This window comes from Camarhynchus parvulus, chromosome 7, assembly GCF_901933205.1.
Source record: "Camarhynchus parvulus chromosome 7, STF_HiC, whole genome shotgun sequence".
NCBI classification, from domain to species: Eukaryota; Metazoa; Chordata; class Aves; order Passeriformes; family Thraupidae; genus Camarhynchus; species Camarhynchus parvulus.
In genome coordinates this window covers 26,597,732-26,619,079 of record NC_044577.1, presented here as the reverse complement: position 1 = coordinate 26,619,079, position 21,348 = coordinate 26,597,732, and the positions used below count along the sequence as shown (strand labels likewise).

General features: G+C 41.0%; 1 protein-coding gene across 2 annotated transcripts; it reads left to right on the top strand.

Annotated features, from left to right (window-relative positions):
* The first annotated feature begins 114 nt into the window (after positions 1–114).
* On the top strand, positions 115–20,270 carry IQCB1 (IQ motif containing B1). 2 transcript variants are annotated; one of them, XM_030952307.1, is made up of 14 exons: positions 115–255; positions 561–778; positions 1,601–1,763; positions 3,472–3,601; positions 6,146–6,239; positions 7,284–7,383; positions 7,753–7,925; positions 10,419–10,531; positions 11,607–11,716; positions 15,648–15,790; positions 16,219–16,367; positions 16,821–16,949; positions 17,328–17,484; positions 18,563–20,270. In XM_030952307.1, the coding sequence occupies exons 2-14, from the start codon at positions 685–687 to the stop codon at positions 18,790–18,792; spliced, it is 1,785 nt and encodes a 594-aa protein (XP_030808167.1). In that variant the 5' UTR covers positions 115–255; positions 561–684; the 3' UTR covers positions 18,793–20,270. The 2 variants fall into 2 exon arrangements, with proteins under 2 accessions (XP_030808167.1, XP_030808168.1); XM_030952308.1 differs by lacking the exon at positions 115–255 and adding an exon at positions 280–413 and having other exon boundaries at positions 18,563–18,792.
* The last annotated feature ends 1,078 nt before the right edge of the window (positions 20,271–21,348 follow it).

Here is a 21,348-nt window from a genome sequence, read left to right as displayed (position 1 = left end):
CCCCGAGCCGGATTGGTCAGCGGGCGCGTCCCCATGTAGATTTCCGCCAATAGGGTGGCGGAGGCGCCAGCCCGCACGCGGATATGCAAATACACCCTCCTCCCGCAGGGGAGAGCGTTGGTTGGCGGAGAGAGGCCGCGACCACACAGCTGCGAGGGGAGGGGGACGTGGGGGACCCGTCGCGTTGGAGACGGCGGGACCGGAGTTCCAGTCCCCCCTCCCTCCCCCCCGCAGTGGGGGAGCCCCCGCGCGGCGGTGAGAGGGGCCGGGGGCGCGTGCGGGTCCCCTCAGAGCGCCCCGAGGCGGCCCCGCGGCCTGGGGGCTGCGCGGCACCGGCGCCGCCGCTCCCGGGGACAGTGGCGCCGCGGGGAGAGGGCACCGCTCCCTCTGCCCTTTCCCCGGCCCTGGGTGAGGTGAGGCCGTTCCTGCTGCCCGCCCCGTGGGGCCGCGCTCAGGCTGCCTGGCCAGAATTGCGCCCTGCCGGCAGAGCCGGTCCGGCGGCCCGCGGCCTCTGAAGGGAGCGCGAGTGGGGCTTCCTCCATGTTTGTTTCCTTTCTCAGGGGGAGTCCTGCAGCCCGAGGCTTCCAGGAGTTGGGATGAAGTAGTGGCGTGAGGACCCCGCGCCTTAACATAAAAAGGAAAGAGGCTGGAATCGATGGTGGTGTGCACTCCTGGTTGTTCCCTATGGCAGCCACGGACCCCCAGGTCCTGGCCTTGGCTGCTCAGATCACTGAGAGCAGAGAACAGGACATCCCCCTGCTGCTGCTGAAGTTAAAGGGTAATTAGTGCCGTTCCTAAAATAAAATTTTGAGCCGGTGAACTGTAGCCAGTCCTTCTCCCATCTACCTCCTTAAATACAGAAACTCTGTGTTTTTCTGAAACTCTGTAAGGAAGCTTGATACAGCAGCTTTTCCTGAGAGTGTCGTTTGACTTGGCAAAAATAAGGAGGAGGAGCTAATGGACAGAATTTTTTTTTGGTTTTCAGCTGTCACGATGATAATGTGGGCCCTTTCCCTGCTGATACAGGCAAGGATCTTACACTTGGTCAAATCATTTCTCCCAGTGCTCCTTGGGCAGAGAGCCAGGGTGGTTGTCCATATTCAGTTTTTAAATCTTAACACAGAAACAAGATCATGAGCTCCTGTGTGACTTCCCTGTCTTTCCTTCTGCTATACGGCCACTGCTCATAGGAATGGTTGAAACAAGTCAGGTCCTGTTCTAAATTGGGATGTAATTATAAGGAAGCTATATGTTTCCAGTGGTTGTGGTTTTATCTAACCTAGGAAATTCATACAAATGGTTCATATCCCAGGTAATGTATGTTTTGCTACTAAATATGTAGAGAGAAAATGGAAACCTAAGTTTAGCTATCCTTCCCGATTGTCATATAATTTTACAAATGAGTTGTAGCTGTAGCAGCAGAAATTGCTGACAAAATATTTAATGCTGTTGTTAGCACTTTTACAATTACTTTAATCCTGGATCCTGGCTCTGTGTACATATACTCTTCTTAGAGTATATATTTTAGAAAAAGGGAAAAAAACCCTGCACATCAGAATCTTATGTTTCTCTTTGTGTCTCTCCCGCTTTCTTCCCACAGGAATTTTGAGCAGTCCTTCCTTAGGATGTGAAGAATCAAATAAAATTAAGCAAGATATATACGATTATGGTCTTACTCAGTATTGCCTGCTGGTCCTTAAGCAAGACCACTCTCAGCTGCAGGGAGCCTGGGCTACTGCAGCCCAGCTAGCAGAGATACTAAGGTAAAAAAAAAAAACAACAAAAAAAACCCTCCAAAAAACTAAGAAGAGGGCTTCCAGTTTTCTTTCTGTCCTTTCATCTTGCTCTTTCTCTTTTCAAGCTGTAATACGTTGGCTCCCATCCAGAACAAGGCTTGTTGTTCAGGAAAAGCCAGGGTTAAAGTGCAGGGAAGCAGTCAAGAGCAGAGGGGTCAGGCATAGCCTAATTGGTCCTGTTTAATTCATTTGCATTGTGTTTCATTGAGCTGGGGGAACTATATGGTGGGAACAAGGTTTGTGTTGGCTTTAGCTCTTTTTGTGGACAGTACTCACTAGTGCAACAGTTTTTACCCAGTGATTATATAATTTTGAATTGTAGCTATTTAAATTTTGTTACTTTGTTTGCTTAGATTTCATCTTGCAAAAATCTTCAACCTGATTGGCTCACTGCTTGGCTTGACTGTATTTTAAATATTTATTTACTATACCAATTTGAAGTATCTACTTACATTTTTAAATATAATAGATGACACAGTTCATACAGACTAGATAACCTGATGTAGTTATATTGAGACAATGGCATTGTAAATATGAAAACTTTCAACTCAACCCCCCGGTGATCCAATCTCAATTTTAAATGTCAGGAAAAATAATACATTTTAAATTTTCCTCAAGTTTAGTTTTGGCTTAACTAAGGAGTAAAATTCTAAGGCATGAAGTAATTATGTGACCATCTCTTATTTATGCCATATCTGCAGTATGAATTTTTAATGCAAGGAATTTCAGTAAGGGATGCAAGAGTTATCACCAGAGTAGTGTGATGCTTAAATCATCCCCTAAAAGCTGTTTCAGTTGCAGAGAATACTGAAATTTATTTTAGCTCTAAAAATGTCCTTTTGTAGCTAGATGATTCTCTGCTTCATGCCTAGAATTTGTTTTCCAAGGGCTTTGGTAGACAGCTTTATGTGTGTGCATTCCCAAAATGTTAATATAGCCTAGATAAGATATCAGACAGCAAAATTCATAAAAAGTCAGGAAGACTCTTTTGTTGCACTGGTATCAGTGCTGAGTGCATAATTGAAACAACTTATCAGTTGTAAAACATGCAGTTTCTTGTAAAAAGTCTTCCAGAAACAACTGACGTGTTGTGGTGAGTAAAATAAGAGAGCTGAGATCTGAGGAGCTGATTTCCAGCCCACGTGCCTTCCTCAGTTTGAGAAAAGTTGTAGACAGGATCACTGAAGGTTTTGTGGTATATTTTTTATACGTATTTTTATGTATAAAAAAAATATGTGCCTGATGTGCACCCCCTTCATCATCAGGCTTTCTTTATCAGTTTTTTTTTTTCTACCTTTCTATTTTGCTTTTTTTTTTCTTCTTTATGACCATCAGAGCCCTTCCCTAGAATATGGAGCAAGCCTGAACAGATCTATAGCTAAAAGAGAAAGTGTGTTGGATATGTTTTTAACTAAGAAATGCCATAATAGGTAGTAACCTCTCCAGCCTGCGAGTGGTTGCTCTTCCTTGGAGGCAGCCACCTTGGAGCCAGTCACAGCAGTGAGCTGTTGTTCAGGGGGAATTGTCCCATGCCACTGAAGCATTTCTCTGATGACGTGACATTCATTCAAAGTTGTTCAAACAGGCTTTTGGTTATTCTGGTTGACTTTTTTCCCTTTTTTCTTTCTTTTTTTTTTTTTTTGGTTTTGTTTTGTTTTGTTTTACTCCATTTCAGTCATTGTTGTGTAGGGCTAGAGGTGAAAGAAGATCCTGAGGAATTTTACAGGAAGTTTCTTCCTTCAGTTATAGACAGCCTGCTGGTTTTGGGAAAACGCTTGCAAGCACGATTTATCCGAGCAATCAAGGTATTTACGTTTCATGGTTAAAAAAGCAGAGAATGCCTGCAAACTTTCTGCATATTGGATAAGTAGGATATTATTCTAGGGATATGGTATTAGGAAAATTTATTTTCTAGAAATTGCAGTAGTTTTTCTTATGCCTCCGAGCTCGGAAGCTGAAATCTGTAATTGTGCAGCATTTGCTCCATGACTTGTGCAAAGGCACTACAAAAAGCCCTACAAAAGACAGCATCCCAGTCACGGTAGTGTCTTAATTTTGCATATCATTAGTTCAGCCTTCATAATGATTTAGTTCTCACTCATTTTATTCAGCTTTACAAAAAATAGTTTAGGGAGCCTTAAGATTTTAAATCAGATTTGTTGAAGTTTGTTTTGTCATTCAATTTCTGCTGCATAATTGGCAAAAAAATTCCAAGAATGCTCACTGTTTCTGAACTTGCAAATGGAGAATGCCAAAGGCAGACTTCATGAATTTATAGATCTAAACACTTTCTCACATTTTCCTCCTTTTTTGCAATGAAGAAGGGTTTTGCTCAGCGAGGTTCCCTCATGCTTGTGGAGTATTCTGAGTTCTAGAATCAGAAGGAAAAATACCCCCAGACAAAAACCCATGAGTAATTTAAATTACCATCTTCATGGATTCTGACAGTTTCTTTTAATATCCTCACTTCTCCACACTATCTCATTTCTTGGCTCACTGGCTTCTTGCACTTAGCCAAAGTTTTCCTACAAAGTATTGTGATAGACACCACAGACAAACAATTCTCAGAAAGCATCAGTGCAATGCCATAGTTTCTGTTAGTGCAGTACTTGAGAAGTGCATTTTGTGCTTGACAAGGAAGCTTCCTAAATTGACATCCCAGGAGACTCTTATCCACAATATGTAATTTCCCCCATACTTTCGTATTGTCTCAGCCTACATGCTACTTGAGTCATGCTTGTGGGCAAAGATTTCTTTTGAATGCAAATGCAGTCTACATTATAATTACTGCTTTGGCTTTTAAACTTCATGGTCTCGGAGGTGACTGGGCACCCAGACTTGATGCTTGCTCAGTGGAATTTTGGAAATCCCACTCTACCAGTAGAGATTGAAAGTTTATTCTACTCTCTTTTGCTTTTTGCACAAGTTTTTGAAGTCAAGGGAAGTAGTGAAATGGCTTTCAGAAACTGTCATGTTGCCAAAACACAGAACAGATAATGTTACAGCTTAACATATTATTGTTATTTTGTATTTCTCCTTGTCAGTCTGGACCAAATACAAAGTTAAACCTTGACTGGGAGCTTGGGCTCCAGCTGGGATCTAGGAATAGGCTTCCCAGGGTTTCATTTGTGGAGGCTGAATTAATGTGGGATGTATGACCATGTGCTTTGTAACAACATTTGGCAGCAGTGTGGTACTGTCAAAAACCCTTTTGCTGTTCCACACACCAAGATTCCAGATTTCCAGTAGTCTGTGGCTCACACTTGGAATACATACTGGAATGTGCATCTGTATGTGCATTCACGTGTTAAAACCTGAATTCCTGCTGGTCAGAGGGGAGCACTGGAGCACCTCTGCAGTGAAGAAAGGCTGAGAGATGGATTTGTTCAGCGTGAAGAAGAGAAGTCTCCGAGGAGAACTTATGTCACTCCCAGTACCTAAAGGGGCTACAAGAAAGATGGAGGGACTTTTTACAAGGGCATATAGTGACAGGATAAGGGGTGATGGCTTGACATCGAAAGAGGGAGGTTTAAATTAGGTATTGGGAAGAAATTCTGTGCTGTCAGGTGGTGAAATACTGGGACAGGCTGCCTAGAGAAGCTGTGGATGCCCCATCTGTGGGAGCATTTGAGACCAGGCTCCATGAAGCTCTTTGAAATCTGGACCACTGTTAAGTGTCCACTGTTAAGCCCATGGCAGTGGGGCTGGAACAAGATGGACTTTAGGTCCTTTCCTACCATTCTATGATTGATTCTATGTTTTTTCCGGTCCAATGCTATCACAGGCAAGCACGTGATGTAGTCTGTTTGGCAAACAGATCAAATTTCGGCTTTACAGTGGTTTGGTATTTGCTCCCACACCTCCAGCTAGGAGGTGCTTCTGAAGCTTCACCATACCAGTTATCAGGAGCCTTTTTCATTTTGTCTGTGTCCTTGGCCACTTCATACCTTTTTTTATTTTCCCCCTCTTCTTTAAAGTAATATATTTCCCACTTAGTGCATTAAATCTGTGATGCATATTTGCTGAGCTATTATCTGTCTTATCCCTCCAATGCTATCAAATATTTTTAAGGCGTAAACAAGATTTCTCTCTCATTGTTGTGATTGTTTTTTCCCAAATGCTTGCTTTTATTTTTTAGTACCTCCAAGAAGATTGATCTCTGACCTCAAAAGTCTCACAAGTTGGGGTGGTTTTTTTTACTAGTTCCTACAGTTTCACCAACTTCATTTAGAAATTTGGTGGAGTTTGGTTGCCAAATTCCTGAAGCATACAAACCTTCCCAAGACATCAAGATGAAGTCCTTAATGAAGATACATACACATGTTTTAACCTACTTCTCTCTTGTTTAGGATAAAGAAAAACAAGACTTTTTACACTGGTTCCAAATAGTAACTGATGCCATCTGCTGGCTGTTCGGTGGGCATATTCAACTAGCACCACGTGGTAAGGAAAATATCAACCCACAGAACACTTGAACATTTATTTATGGCAACTACAAGTTTCAAAATTCATTCTTAAGCTAATCTCCCCCTAGTCTTCCAAATTTGAGTAGATGTTAAATCTGTCTTTTTAAGTAGTCAGCTCAACAGCAATATCTAATGGTAAATATCCACTAAAGGGAAATACTCATGAGTTCCCCTTCTAGTCTTTTAGAGATAAACATTTAAAAGTGTCATCCTGTAATTTCTCTTTGTAAGTCTATACCTTTTAAAAATCAGTTTGTTGGGGTTTTTCTTTCCCAATAAGAGACAATTGATATTTTCCTGTATATGATTAAAATATGCAGAAATCTGACCAGAGTACATTGCTAGCCCTGATAAGTAGGTAGATTTGCAGACAGATTTCTAAAGTTTTTTCCATGACAGGAAATTTTACAAATATCTAACAAACTTTACTATATATTTCTGACCAAAATAATCTTTCATTTAAACTGATGTTTATCACACTGATTCTGAAAAGCAGAATTTGGTTTTGTTTCTAGTATTGGACAAAAACCAAAAGGATCATAAGATGTATGACTAAAACCACAAATGGTCAGAAAAATTACTGAATACATAGCCGGTGATACACTGGGATAAAAAAATGGTGCTTTAATGACATCAGTGTACTTGCATTAAATAATCTGGGGTAACAAACTGTCAAGTTTGAGGTCCTTAACTTTTTTGGATTTTGTTACCCCAGTGTTAATTCCACTATTGTTGTAAGAAAAGGGTACTATTGTAACATAAAGGGGTTTAAAGCTTTCATTCCCTTGCAACATCAGTGCCTGAGGGATGTCCAAAGGCAGAAAAACCAGGATTCACCATGTTTTTTGGAGGTTGAAGTAGTTTAGTTATCTCAGTAAGTTTCAGTGTAAGAATTATTCCAGAAACAGTGTCTGAGTTTATTTGCTATGACTTATGATGAAGTTTATTTGGTTGATGGTGTTTTCAAGTCTGGTTCTGATTGCATGATTTCTTACTTGTTTGTTTTTGGTTTTCTTTGCAGTACTACAAAATGATCGCTTCCTGCAGTTGTTAATAACAGATGATGTTGAAACAGCAATTGTAATGATGTCTGTGTTACACAATATTTTGAGGATCAATGGGTTGGTTGTTTTCATATCATTATATTTCTTAATAATAAATATAAAAGGTAGCTAATTACTGCTTGGTAAAATAAAATCTTTTCATTTGCAAGCATTGTTGTGTTTGTTTGGGTTTTTTTTCCCCTAGTCTTTGTAGAAGAAATTAAGAACATTAAAAAGCTGGTATTTTAATCTTCTTAAATTGAGGGAGTGGTAATTGGTTGATTGAAACAGTTGTACTGTCTGGATCATATTCCTGGTCCAGCTAGCTGGGCATCTTGGCTTGCTGTATATAGCCTGACATAGCTAAATAAGTCACTGTTAAAAAGCTCATGTTTTTCAATTAACACTTCTGTCCCATTCCCCTTTTTTTTCTTTATTCTTTTTAAGTTCTGTCTTGCTTCAAGTTGAAGAAGAGACCCTTCACTCTGTTTTGGATGAACTTGTCTATAAGCTGTCCGCTACCACCAATCCTGCTGTAGGAAGTGCTGCCACAAAACTGCTGTTATTAGTGGCAAAATCTTGCAAACAGCTTGTGCAGTTATTCACAGCTCGCTACAAAGGTTTGTAAACATGCATGGGACCAATCACTGAGCCTCCTCTTGCATTCCCTGTGAAAATAAAAAGACAGAAATTTCCTATTGTGGTTCAATGGCCCTCTAGTACCGGTGGAAACTGCAATGCCATGTTGCTTTGTGGTTTTTTTCCCTTCTGTTAATTTTCATTGCAGTTTAAGGTACTGCACCTCTTTCTGTTTCCTAGATTTATTTTCTTCTGTGTACTGAGCACTCTGCATGTGGCAACTTGTCTTTTAAAGTTGTTGATTGTGATTTCCAACTTGATGGGCTTTTGCTTCTTTCTGTTTGCCTGTGCAGGTTGGTTATTGAGGGATCCACAGGCAGGGTGCCTGTACTGCCACAGTCAGAGAGCCCTGTGTCACATCTGCCACAGTGCTAAGGCTCAGTAATCCAGAGCATGAAAGTTTTACTTAGTGACCTGCTGACCCTGGCTGTTGCAGGTCTGCTCTTCTGATAGGGGGCTGTTTAGTTATCCAGGAGCTGGCTGTCTTTTGATATCCAAGTAATTGGAATGAGCTCTTTCCAAGAATTCATGAAATTAATTTATCATTTTGTCTCAATGCCTTCATATGATAAGGCTAGGTATGTGTATAATTTGTTCTATGTTATTCTTTCCTTAATGAGGTGTCCCATTTAATGTTTCTGTCTAGCATAGCAGGAAGCTCCAGGAAACCCCTTTGTACTCTATCATGCCCATGGAGACTAAGGAATAGGCATAATATTTGCCATGTCTTTTATGTTCTAGATGTTATTGTGGGTGAAAACTACTTGTGAGCAGCCTCAGTCCTTAGAGGACAAAGACAGTAAAAAGAAGAAATGTCCAATTCCCATTTTTTGCACTTGTGCCGACTACTTATACAGTAACAGCCAGATAAATTTCTGGATCAGATTAACAGCATTGCCACCCTTTTGCCTACAGAATGGAGAGGAGGGATTCCTTGTATTGTGGAGTTAAGTATAGTGCCTAAGGCTGCTATCACATTGTGGATTCTTGGGAAGCTGCCTTGATGATCCGATCATCCCAGCTGTAGAATGCTGGCTTGTTTGAAGTTGTGTAGATCTCCATCAAAGGATGCTTTATTTTGCTCTAGAATCACAGTATGCCACAGTCATTTAGAACTGTACGTTTCCTCTTTCCACTAAGAAAAGAAAAAAAAATTGCTTTTTTCCTCTACTTTTTTTTTTTTAAGTTAGAATCCTTCTGTTAGTTTTAATTTGGGCTTTGGAATCCTTTAGAGACTTTGAGGAATAAAAGCAACAGAGAAAGCATTTCCACCATCTGGCCATCTCACTGAAGTCCCTTGGCTTCACAGTGGCAGTGTGAGGTGCTTTGGTGTGAGCTTTGCCAAATGAAGGCAGCTTGCTGGAGGTGAGGGCACCTCCAAGACCAGCACAGTCCCTATGTCAGGTTCCCTGGAGGGCCTGGCCTTTTGTCCTGCATAGGTTGACACATCTGTGAGGCACACTGGAGGTACTCCCTGGCAGTAGCCAGAAGGAGCATATGGCTGTGTAGTCTGCACAGAGACTGGCAAGTGGTTGTGTCAGACCCACAGCACTTGTCTGAGGGAGCTCTCTTGTGTAGCCTGGCTCCCTGCTTTTGCAGGGCTCAGGCAGCCTTGGGGCACCATTTGGAGTCCTGCCTGTCTCTCCTGAAGTGTTTAACTGTCATTGTTTTTCTAAAATGGTGCACATGGTGCTACAGAGGTGCCATTTCTGTGTGCTCCAGATCCTGTAAGCACATGTGAGTGTGGTGTTGGAGTTGCCCAGTGTATGAATGTGTTTATGGACAATAATTTGAAGATGGAAAAGTTACTTGAATCTGCAGTTCTTTGGGAGGCAAACATGCACATACTTCCTGCCCTCCTTCCTCTTCCCTCCAACTCCCTGCAGAGCCCTTAGGCTCTGGGATTTGTCTGATACAAACATTTCAGCACATGTCTACTTGCATAGGGAGTGTGTGTGTGTTGTGGGGGGAGCACAAGGGTGCTTTTTAGCTACTGCAGACCCAAAAAGCTCTTTTGTCTCATGGATTGGATGCACGTGCACTCACAGTTAAATGATGCTGTGCAGACATCAAACAATTCCAGTTGGAAATAAATAAATTTTATTACAAAAATATATGAAAAGAGTGTTAGCAACACCCCACACTTGTGTGGTGCTTTGAATTCTTTTTAGCACCTTTCAATGACTTACTGATAAGACACTGAAAGTACATTGGTAATTTGACTGTCAGTGAGATAAACACAATACTGACTTGGGCATACAAAATCACTGGATAATAGTTCTTTGTAATAGTTGGAGCACCAGACATTCTTTGATGAGATTATGCATTGACACTCAAAGATGGCTGATGGTCTTCAGCTCTCACACTTCTTTGCACATAGAATCAGATTTAATTTGTTGATTCACAGTTTGTTACTTTGAGAGCTTGAAAGGATAAATTCACATTACTGAATTAGCATCTTCTCTTTCTCTTAGGATTAAAAGGGCTTTTAAGTAAACAGTGGACTGGCAAAGGATTTGACAGGGAGGTCAATCAACTCTTGGACCTGCTGTATTTGGAACAATCCAGTGGAAAAGGAGAAATACAGGTGATTAATGTGACTTTCAGATGTGAAATCCTATTTAGATGTGAAATCCTATTTACATGTGATTTGTGTATGTTTAGAAGGGATTTACTATATCACTTTGTAGACACTTTTCAAAACCTGTGTTATTATTTCACTATGTTAAAATTTTAATTACCTTTTTGAAATTATTTTATTGTCATTTTTTAAAACATCAAGAAATTGCTCAGTCATTAAAATACTGGACTGTGACTCGAGAGATTGGCTTTCTGTGGAGATTCACCATAGATTTCAATATAATCATAGGGGGAAAATAATTAATTCTTTTGCTAACTATCAGATGAAAATAACTGCATCTGCTTTTCTCACATCAGGGTTACAAATTTAGATCTCTGAATTCTAGGCAGCATTTACATAGAACTAAGTCATATACAGAAAATGTGCAGTAAGAACACCACCTGGACTGTGTTCCCAGTGAAAGAGACAATGTGTGTTTCATGAGCATCTTAAAAAAAATTGCATGCAGGTTTCTCAGAGACAATACTTCAATGAAAATCAGTTATGTTTGCAGAGACCTGCTTTCCTCTTCAACAGAGCAAGGTGTTTTTTGATGCAGTTTGTCTGTGGATTTTTTTTTTAATCCATTTAAGACTAGAATAGATTTTTTCATGTTTGCATTTCAGTGACTTCTGATCATCCTGCAAATCTAACATTTTTCCTGCTGCTCTTTCTTCAAAGTTGTCTTTCTGTCCTCTCTAGTGTAGGTATTTTGATTGAATCATCATTCGAAATATCAAGTGCTTCAGGTGTTTTAAATACAAATTTCTCATCTTGATTTTACAGATATATATATTTGTGCTGTAGATTTGTTTGTCTATCACAGACAGCATCAATACAGGTGGTCAGATTAGCTGTTTTTGGGGCAAGTATGGAGTTCATGATAAGAACTGTCTCATAAGACCTTAAATTCTCCCATTTGATGCATTTGAAAACTGATGGGGTTTGGCCAAATGTTGAGATTGTCCAATTATGCAAGCAGTAATATAAAGTGTTTTTATATGCATAGACAATATTCTACCAACTGTTTTATTAATTTCAGAAGCAGCATGAAGCAGCTTCTGTAATCCAGGCAGCGTGGCGGGGATTTCAGACAAGGAAAAGGCTGAAAAAGCTACCCCAAGCAGTGGTCACTTTACAGAGAAGCTTCAGGTAAACAGCAGGACTTTGTGAAAAGCCGTAAAGAACAGGACCTAGTACGAAGGTTTGAGTTGGGCTGGGTTTTCTCAAGTCACAAAGGAAGAGGAAGAATTCAGATCATCTAATTCAGTGTCCTGTTTGAAGTAGGCCCTGCCTCAAAATGGGATCTGGATGCTCAGGGCCACATCCAGTTTTAGAGGTCTCCAAGGATGGAGATCCTATCATCTCACTTGATCCCTTACCTTGTGCTGGATGATTTGCCTTGTGAAGAATTCTTCCATTGCAGGCATTGAGAATTTCCTTACTGCACTCTTTATCACTGCTTCTTGTCCTTTTTCTGAGCACCCCCATGAGTCTGGCTGTGTCTGCTCTCTAACACTTCTTTAGGTGGTGAGAGACAAATTTGCCTTCCTTAGGCTAAACACACCTTGCCTGTCCTTGTACATCCTACATTCCATGGCCCTAATTGTCTTAGTTTGGAAGTCTCTATCCCTCCTATTGCACTAAACAGCACTAGAAGATGATGTACTGGTGGTAGGACAGATAACTGGTTAGCAGTTAACTTGACACAATTGTTCTGTAAATGACATTGGAGCTACTGTGGAGCTTGCACATGCCAGAGTGCTGCAGAAACCAAGGCCCATAGTGCTTGGCCTATAGTGCAGTGTAGTGCTTGCAAGACCTTGTTCTTCATTAATTTTTAAATCTTTGGCTCTCAGAAGTAGAGTTACTGCAGTGACCTAGAAATAGTATCCTCTGCCTTGGAGCAGCAAAGAAGGAAGCTATGTAAATAATGCTTGTCTCGCTTGAATTAGATTGTAGCAGTAATGTTAGCATGTCTTAGGCTAACTGTTTTGAGAAATTTAGTTTGAATTTGACATGGGTTAAGAGATTAAAATCAACTGTAGACTCCACAGCAAGTGTTTTCAAACTCTTTTTGCACATTGATCATTCCTGTGTCAAAAGCAGATCTTGTAAATCACTGTCAAATCACATTGCATTGTGACCAAAGTAATACAAAGCAAACAACTATGCTTTATTGTCTAGACTGGCCTTAAGAGACTATTGTACTTTCTAGGGTGTAGTTTTTAAATTTTGAAAGATTTGCAGGGGCAAGCAAATCTTGAGTCTGTTGAGGGCCACTGGTCACTGCACTTTTGTGATGGAGTCAGACATTCTTGTCACTCCTTTTTACTCCACCATGTACTTGAAGCCAATATTCCTTCCCTCATAAGGCACCTTGCAAGCCTGCAAGCTAAACTTATAGCCCAGAAATTTTGGATGATGGGCTAAGATGTAGCATGGAAAAGCAGCAGGGAAAGGATGGTGAGACTATCAGCCATCGCCAAACTGCCTGACTCCCTTGTGTCAGATTTTCAATATTGTAAGCATTAGTGTGTGCCTTTTAGGCAGCTCTCAAGTCATTTAAATGGACTTTTGAAAGTGTTTGTTTAATATTGAGAGGAATGGAAACTTATTAATGTCCTTACAACTGTGTGTGTTCATGGCTCACTCAGTCCCAGTGTACTGAGCAAATACAGAACTGTACAGTGCCAGTGTTGGTTTTCTTCTGTCTACCTCAAAACATTACACTGAAAAACAGTGTTTGGAATACTGTAAACATGACTGTAGAAGAGCTTTTAAGAGTACTTTTTAATTTTTAGCAGTCAGGTCCTGGCTATGTTCACAGATTTCTTTTAGAACAAGTGTGGTTAAATAGTGCCGAGATTGAAACTCCAAACTTTGCTCACCTGCAGCTGCAGAAAACTCTGCAAGTTATAAACTTTAGAAACTGTGGTTTCAGAAATATCTCCTCAATGAATGTTAAAGCCTGTGGTCTCTCCTTGAAGTTAGTTCACTATTACATAGCTAATTGTAGGACAATTTAAATGGCAATAATTTTTATTAATAATGCATCAAAAATGAAATAATTTTACATTTCTAAAGAGATGACCAGAGGGATGCTGCTCTATGCCATGAACTGCAGAAGGAAGCTTGGATCTTACTCTGTGTGTGTTTTACTTTAGCTCAGAGGCAGTTCCCTATCACAGTGTGGTCTTGTGCAAGCAAATATATCTTATCATTAGGAGAAACAGAGGACAAATGTGTTTTGCAGACTACATAGGAAAGAATCAGTATTAAAGAATCATTTAAATACCTGACAGACACTCTTGGTTTCACAGATGTGCATCTGAGAGATTCATGAACCATTGTAGTTTTCAACCTAGTGAAGCTGATAAAAATTGATGGGCAAAATATTAAAAGTTTTATCAAGAAAATGCGACCAATTGTCTTGTTTGATCCTGTGACTTCATTTGTCTTAGAAATATAATATTTGGACTAAAATATTAATTACCTAAATTTAAAATGTAAAAATTTACAGCTCTAATTTGTAGAAATGTGTGGGCTGAAAACCTTTCATTTCCTTGAAACCATTCCGATATAATCACATGTATCATGATCTGTCTCTGTAGGTCGGTGTGTGGGCACACCTCAAGTCTGCATTACAGTTGTAAAAGGATTATGGTCTGTCAGATTGTGGTGGAGGTTTTTTTACCTGTTGAGGTCAGATCTTTAAATCCAGAGCATCTCTTTTACACAACAGTTTCCATCCTAATCTGTCCCAGTTTTAGAGACTAAGGAGAAGGTATGGTTGGTGGAAAAATAATAGCTCAATTTTACTAGTGATGGGAAACACAATTAGCTCATTAGTACTGTGAGTCTAAAGGTATGTGCCATGCAGCAATAGCAGAAATTCCTGGACATTAGGTCTAGTCTGTGGACTCCTCTGGCGTCCCTTATACCTCTGCTCCGTCCATTGGTTGGTTTTCTTTCCTAGTGCTTAAAGCACTTCTTTCATTGTCCCCAGAAAACTGCTAGAGGAGAGCAGAGCTCTGGGCTGTGGACCCAGTGAGGGTACTCAGGTCCTGAGTGGGGAAGTGATTTTGCTGCAGTAGGAGCAGAGAAATCCCATTGTTACCTTGTTGTGGGGTAAAGTTGTACATTCTCAGGTCTTAAGCTGCTAGGTTGGGTCCATTGGGATGAGAAGGGGCAGTGAAGGGAGGAGGAGCTTTAGCTCACACCTCCTCATACTTCACTGAGACCATGGCCAAGTGGTCTCAGTAATTATTAGTATCAATACATCAGTATATTAAGTATTTTATGTTAGTCTCTATATTGAGATGTTGCTGTGTATTTCATTGATGTACATGTTGTTAGTAGCTTAGACACTCCAGGGCCAGTTGCAGAGTTTTCAACTGTCTCATCTGTGAAACTTCTGCTGCATATTTTCCAGTGCACAGCAGGGCAACATCCTAACATCAAATCTAGAAAAGATCAGGAAGAATTTGCAAGAAAATTCTTTCCTAGTGTTCTCTAACAAATGATGGACCAAATGTGTCAGTCTGTATTTCCTGGAGAAAAGAAAATCCCTTCAAAATTAAGAAGTGAGGCTTGGCAGCCAACATTCTGATCTACTCTTGCAGTCAGTACAAAAATAATTGTATGTATTGTGGGAAGGAGGTGTCATGCATGCTGATGGAGGGACTGGAAAAGGTGGGTACTGGAGCAGATGGCTAATGTTGCTTTACCTCTTCAGTAGATGATGGAATCAAAATTTTTGTTCCAGTTCATTCTGGCTGTGAATGTCCCCCATGAAGCATCATTCCCTTCAGAGTCCTTAGAACTTTATCCTAAGTAAAGATTTACACTTTGATTTTGTAGAGTGGTTCAGAGCTTTTTGTGGCTATACATAGTGTGGTAATTTCTTAGTTTGCAGAAGACTTCTCATTGCTTGGTGTCATTCTGCAGCCAGCAGCTGGCATAGCAGATTGTTTTGTGGATTTTCTTCCTCAATGCTGGACCATTTAACACAAAGAAAAGGAGATACACTTTAAAGAAATGTACAACTTAAGGTAATTGTTGATGTATTTGTGTATTGCAGAGCTAAACGGGAACAAGAGCTGCAGCATTTAACAAAACAGAAGGAAGATGAAGCTCTAAAACTGCAAATGCAACTTCAGAGACAGAGGGCCATGAGACTCTTCCATGAACGACAGCTGGCCTTACTGGAAGTTGTCCATGCCAGTATGATTTGCATTAAACTATAGCAGAAGATTAAAGTGTCTGGGTGTCCTCAGGAACAATTTCCCCAAATCTGTTTCCCAATCTTGCATGTCTATTTGCACTGTAGTCTTACTGTCTCTTCTCCTGACCCAATTATCTGAAAGAGAATGTGCTGATTCCCCCAGGGCTCAGTAACTACTGATCAAGATGTGGTGCCTTCAAAATGGTGCAGGAGAAAGGGAGAGACAGTTTTCTTGTTTTACAAAGCTCCATTGCAGCTATGATCTGCAAGTCCTGACCCACAGCCAAGACACCCTGGGGAAAGAGGAGCTTTTAACTGAGAGCACTCAAGTTTTTTTGGTGCTCTCTAGTTTGAGGATTAACCATGTAAATTGTTAAGAGAACCTAACCTGCAGTCTTCTAACTGTGGATTTTCGTTACCTTTGTAGGTCAGGTGAATAAATACATGCAGGAAATGGAGGAGAAATCAGCATTAACTATCCAGAGATTCTGGCGAGGGTATAGGGCAAGAAGAATTTTTCATCAGCAGAAACAATCTCTTAAGGAGTATAAGGCAGCTGTCATCATTCAAAGAGCAGTAAGTATTTATATTTTGGTCTAACAGTAGATAGGACTGAGTGGATTATTGTGAAGCCTCATAAAACTGTTTATTCTCTTACTGTCAATGTAGCCATAATTTATTAAAAAATTACTTGGGGGTGATAGTCTGGAGACACAAGTTGCTTTCAAGGGTTAAACCTTGTATAGGCTACAAAGCCTAATACAGTCTTGCAACTAAAATATAAAAGCTGCTTCTTTGAAACCCAGGATTGGAATGTCACCATACTACAGATGAGTCACTAACTTATTATGAGTGTTGTTACTATTTAGTGTTCCTGCTGACCTTGTATGATGTCTTTTCAACATCATGGTTCCATTTAAGCTTTAACAGATGCAGTACTGAAACACTTTCACTGATTGTTTACAAACAAAGTGGGAAGACAAAACTTCCTCTCTGTGATTGTTATATTCTCATATGTTCCTTACAAAGGCTTGTAAATTCTTGGAGAAACGAAGGAGGAGGAGACCTCTCTCTCCTTGGAAAGAACCCAAGGGACTGACTGATGAGCAGAGACTAGCTTTGCAGCAGAAGGTGGATGACTACATCAAATTGCATCCGGTCTGTTTCTTAGTCATTTCATAATTTGCATTAATGATGCAACATAAAATACTGTAGGGATGAAATATATTCATCTTCATAAATTATGATCAAGATAATCCATTTGAGGTATGTATGTATTAACCCTGCTTGTTTGGCAGCAAGGCACTAGGATATTGGGGATTTTAACCATTAATCTAATAAAAAGTGTCAAAGCAAATGGTAATTGGAAAATTTATATACATGATGATGGATAATTTTGAAGAGAGTTGCAGAGGAAGCAAAATTACAAAGTTAACAATTAGGAACAGCATTTGCATTCCTTGTTTAGGCATTATTCTGCCCCCAGAAGTTTTAAAATAACCAGCTTCTAATGGTAACAAACTTACTTTCCTCCAGGCTTCCCAAATGTCAGAAGAAAGGAGTAAAGAATTGCATGTGCAGGCTCAGGCAAAGCTGGCACAGTTCCTGCTGAGGAACAGGCTGGATCAGAGAGCAGCGCAGCGGAGAGAGGCTTTGCTGGCTCAGGTCAACACCGATGTGGAGCTGCTAATGAGTATGTGACTGCTCTGCTCATGGCTTTGATTACCATTTCGATTAAACTAATTTACAGGGAAAATTAGAGTGAGCAGTGGTAAAGCCTCATTTCAAAACTGAAATATCTTTCTTTCTTTGCCATGTGCCTTATCTTGAGATCCAGGCTTTGTTAGAGATTATCCAAGTGCTGCTGTAGGTTCAGGATAAACACCTGTTTTTCAAGGAGCATCTTATTCTTCTGCTGAAAGACTCTGTCTGATATGTTCACAAGAAAAGCAATAGCCCTGTAACAGGCATTAGAATTTCTTAAAAATGGGGTCTCACACAACCTATTCACCCACATTTGTTTTGCTTTGGTTTGTTTTCTCATGTTGTGAGTAAGCTGCTGGTTAAAACACTCTCACCCCTTCCAGATGAAGAGGGAAATCTTTGAGCTGCAATTTCCATGTTTTCATTTTCTCTGGCCTGGCTTTAAGTAAAACAGAATTCACTACTGTGCTATCGTAATTCCAGACAAGTGGCTGCATGAAAAAGCAAGAGTAGCAAACTGCAGCCACCAGAGAGCACCCAAGCTGGGCAGAATTCAGCAACTTACTGAATTCCATTAGTCTGCCACGTGCTGTGTCACTGCAGCTCATCACTCCCTGAGCAGGCAAATCAGCAACACATTTACACTGTGCTGGGTCTCCCAAGGAGGGAAGCCACAAGGCTGCTGCACCAGAGCAGTGGAAACACCAAGCTGATGTCACCCTGCACCAGGAGCACTGATCCACAGTAGTGACCAGGAGATCCTCTGAAATTATACTTCTACAAGGAGTCATTTTGGTAGATACCACCACTGCACCTGAAAGAAGTAGTCCATGTTTCCCCTTTCTTCTTTCTACCCCATTGTGTATTTCTTTTGTCAGATTAGCCTTTATTTGGATTGCCTCTCCAATCAGAGTTATGATTTATCAGGTAGTCATAAAATTGCAATGCCAGCACAAGGAGAGGAGTGGCCTAGGACAGTGGCAAGTGGGAGGGTAGTGTTCCTTTTTTTTAATACTTAGAAAAAACCACAAACAAAATACAGAAAACTCTTCTTCTTGTTCTTGCAGATGCTCCAGGTTTAGCAGAGACCACAGAAAAAGATTTTGGTGCCTTTATGAGTCGCTCAATCCCTGTAGCTACCAAGGCAAGGCAAGCCCACAACACTATGCTAAAATACAGTCGTTGGCCGTGGTGGAAGAAGCTTGGAGATGAGTTTATGGAGGATGATGTAATTCCTGATGATGCTATAAACACAGAACTGGAAACTCTCTTTATTGGAGGAAGGAAGTCCTTTTAGGTAACAAGCAGAAGAATTTCATATTCAATCAGACTCGTATCTAGCACTATGCACTCACTTGTGTATGTTTTTAAGGAAGGAAAACATTTGATAAAGACTGAAAAAGATCAAAGTCTTATTTTAGTGCATTTTACTTAATAAGAATCCCTTCCTGTACATCAAGAGTTGGATCCTATTGATTGTTCTATTGCAAATAGGATTTAAATACTGTAATTTTAAATGAAGGTATTTTGTAATTTGTATCACTTTAAAAGTAAGTTCATAACCTTTGGCTTTTCAGTTACTGATGTGTCTGGAACAAGAATTTGAGACTGTGCTAATGCCTTAGCTACCTGTGCTATTTTTCCGGTGAAAGACCAGAGTCTTAAAAATTAGATCTTGCCTCACTGCAAAGGAGGAAAAAGTGCAGGGGTTTCTGCTGGTTGTATGTGGGCAGCAGTATTGGTTCAGCATGTTTGTTTTCCATTCTCTCTGGAAGGCTTTGAGTTTTAATTTTAGTGGAGATGAATGGAAAACAAATAAATAGAAACAGTGGGCGGAAGACCAAGCCCATTCAGATACAGCTGATACATGGAAATTAATAACTGGATGGCTGCCAGGAGGAAGAGCTGTGCTCTGTGTTAACTTTTTTTCACAGAACTGTGATTTGGAATGCACTGAATTGGCTCACAATTCCTTTCTTGGACAGTTAATTGATGGAACAATCCATTAAGTATTTTCTAGGGTACTTGCAGATGTCTGTTGAGCTGCACAGTTCTGCTGTGTTAGTTTTGAGCCATGCCCATAACAAGACAGGTACCCTACAACTACAAGAGCAGAGGGTGCAGTCACCCACTGCTCCAGGGGATGGAAGATATCCCTCAACAGCCAAGCTCTGGCACTGGAAATGGCCCAGCATCTCTGGATGAACTGCAGCAAGTCAGCTTTTCCCTTCTAAATGCCTGAGTCCCCTATGCACATCATCGTCCCCTTGGCCATGCAGCCTCTGGCCCAAACTATTTTGATGCAGAAACCTCTGCTCTTACATTTCTTCCTAATCACCCTTATTCTAACAGGTCCTTGGTGCAGGGAGATGGTCACAAAAGGGCTTTGCTGAATGTATCTCACATAAAGAGCTGAGCCCCCATGGTCAGTGTTAAATACCAAGTGAATTAGAGAGCCATCTTCCCAAAATGCCATGTATTGTAATGGCCTCTGTCACTTGCTGCCAGTGGAGTGGATAATGAACCCCCCTTTGGAATATGCAATGTGCTAAATCATGGGGGTTTTCAAATGAACAGAAAGCCTACTGGAAGATGCTGTTTTGTTGGAGGAATTAAAATTGTTGGTCCAGCAGCACAAATCCCTCTGTCCCCAAAAAATGCATTGTTTTACTTTGTGCTTGTCACCAGGAGATTGCAGTCACATCCATTTTACAGACCAGGGAAACTGAGGCAAGAGACCCATGAGGGAACATGCCTATGGCTGTATATAGCTGTATCACCTGTCACTTGTTCCCGTTACTGTCCCAAGGCAGGGCAAGCCAGAAGGGGGCCACATGCTGGGATGGAGCTGGGAGATGTTCTTGGATGCCAATTACTGTGGCCAGTTCAGAGCCTGGGCCCAGTAAAAGAGATTCCCAACCTCCTCTGATACCTTGCTTGGCTCACAGTGGGAGGGATTTGGTGTAGTTTGACTCCTTTTCAAGTCTTCCTGCACCATGGGCTGGACATATTACTGGCATTTTATTTCATTGCAGCCCCTTCTGGAATAAAATACTATTGCCTTAATAATGGGAACAGATACAGACAACTGAACAGAAGCCTCCTCCAGCTTGCTACCAAGTGAGCAGTTCTGTCTGGTTTAAACAATTACCCAAAAAAAGACTGTAGGGAGAGGCCATGAGCTGTGATGGTCCAGTCCTACTCCTGCTTTCCTGTTTGCCACAGCCCACAGGTATGCCCAGAAAGCCTGGAGATGTTACTTGGGCATAAACCTACGGCATGGGTCATTCAGCCAGGCAAGAAAAAGGGAGTTTAGTCATACCCAACAGGTCTGGACTGTGCCCCTTTGGGTAGCAAGCAGGCTTGACTTGGCAGGCTGAAGACAGATCCTGCTCACCCAGAGGAGTTCTGGGGGTTCTCTCCACACTGGTGGGGTGACATTCCTGGGGGGTACCTGCAGCAAGGCAAGGGCAGAGGTGGAGCCCAACCTGTGAAGGCAGTGGCGCTCAGGTCATTAAATATTGATGCTGTCTAAGCTGGCCTGTGGGGACGATTGAGCTGAATTGCAGGTTTCTGTTGCTGTGATAAATTGGACCAATTTGTCATGTGGTTTTGTTTCTTCCCTCCCTTAAGTAAAGCTGTACAGGAGCATTATTGCTATGGCTTCAGCAGCAGCAAACAATCTGGAAAACAAAATCCTCTGGTGGATATGGATAAATGGGAGCAATGGCAACTGTTCTTCTGCCAAAGGCGCCACCAAAGTCATGGAGCTGGAGGAAGGCAGCAAAAAGAACAAAACAAACAAACAAAACATTACTCAGCCCTTTCAGAGACAGAGACAAAGTAGTGTCCT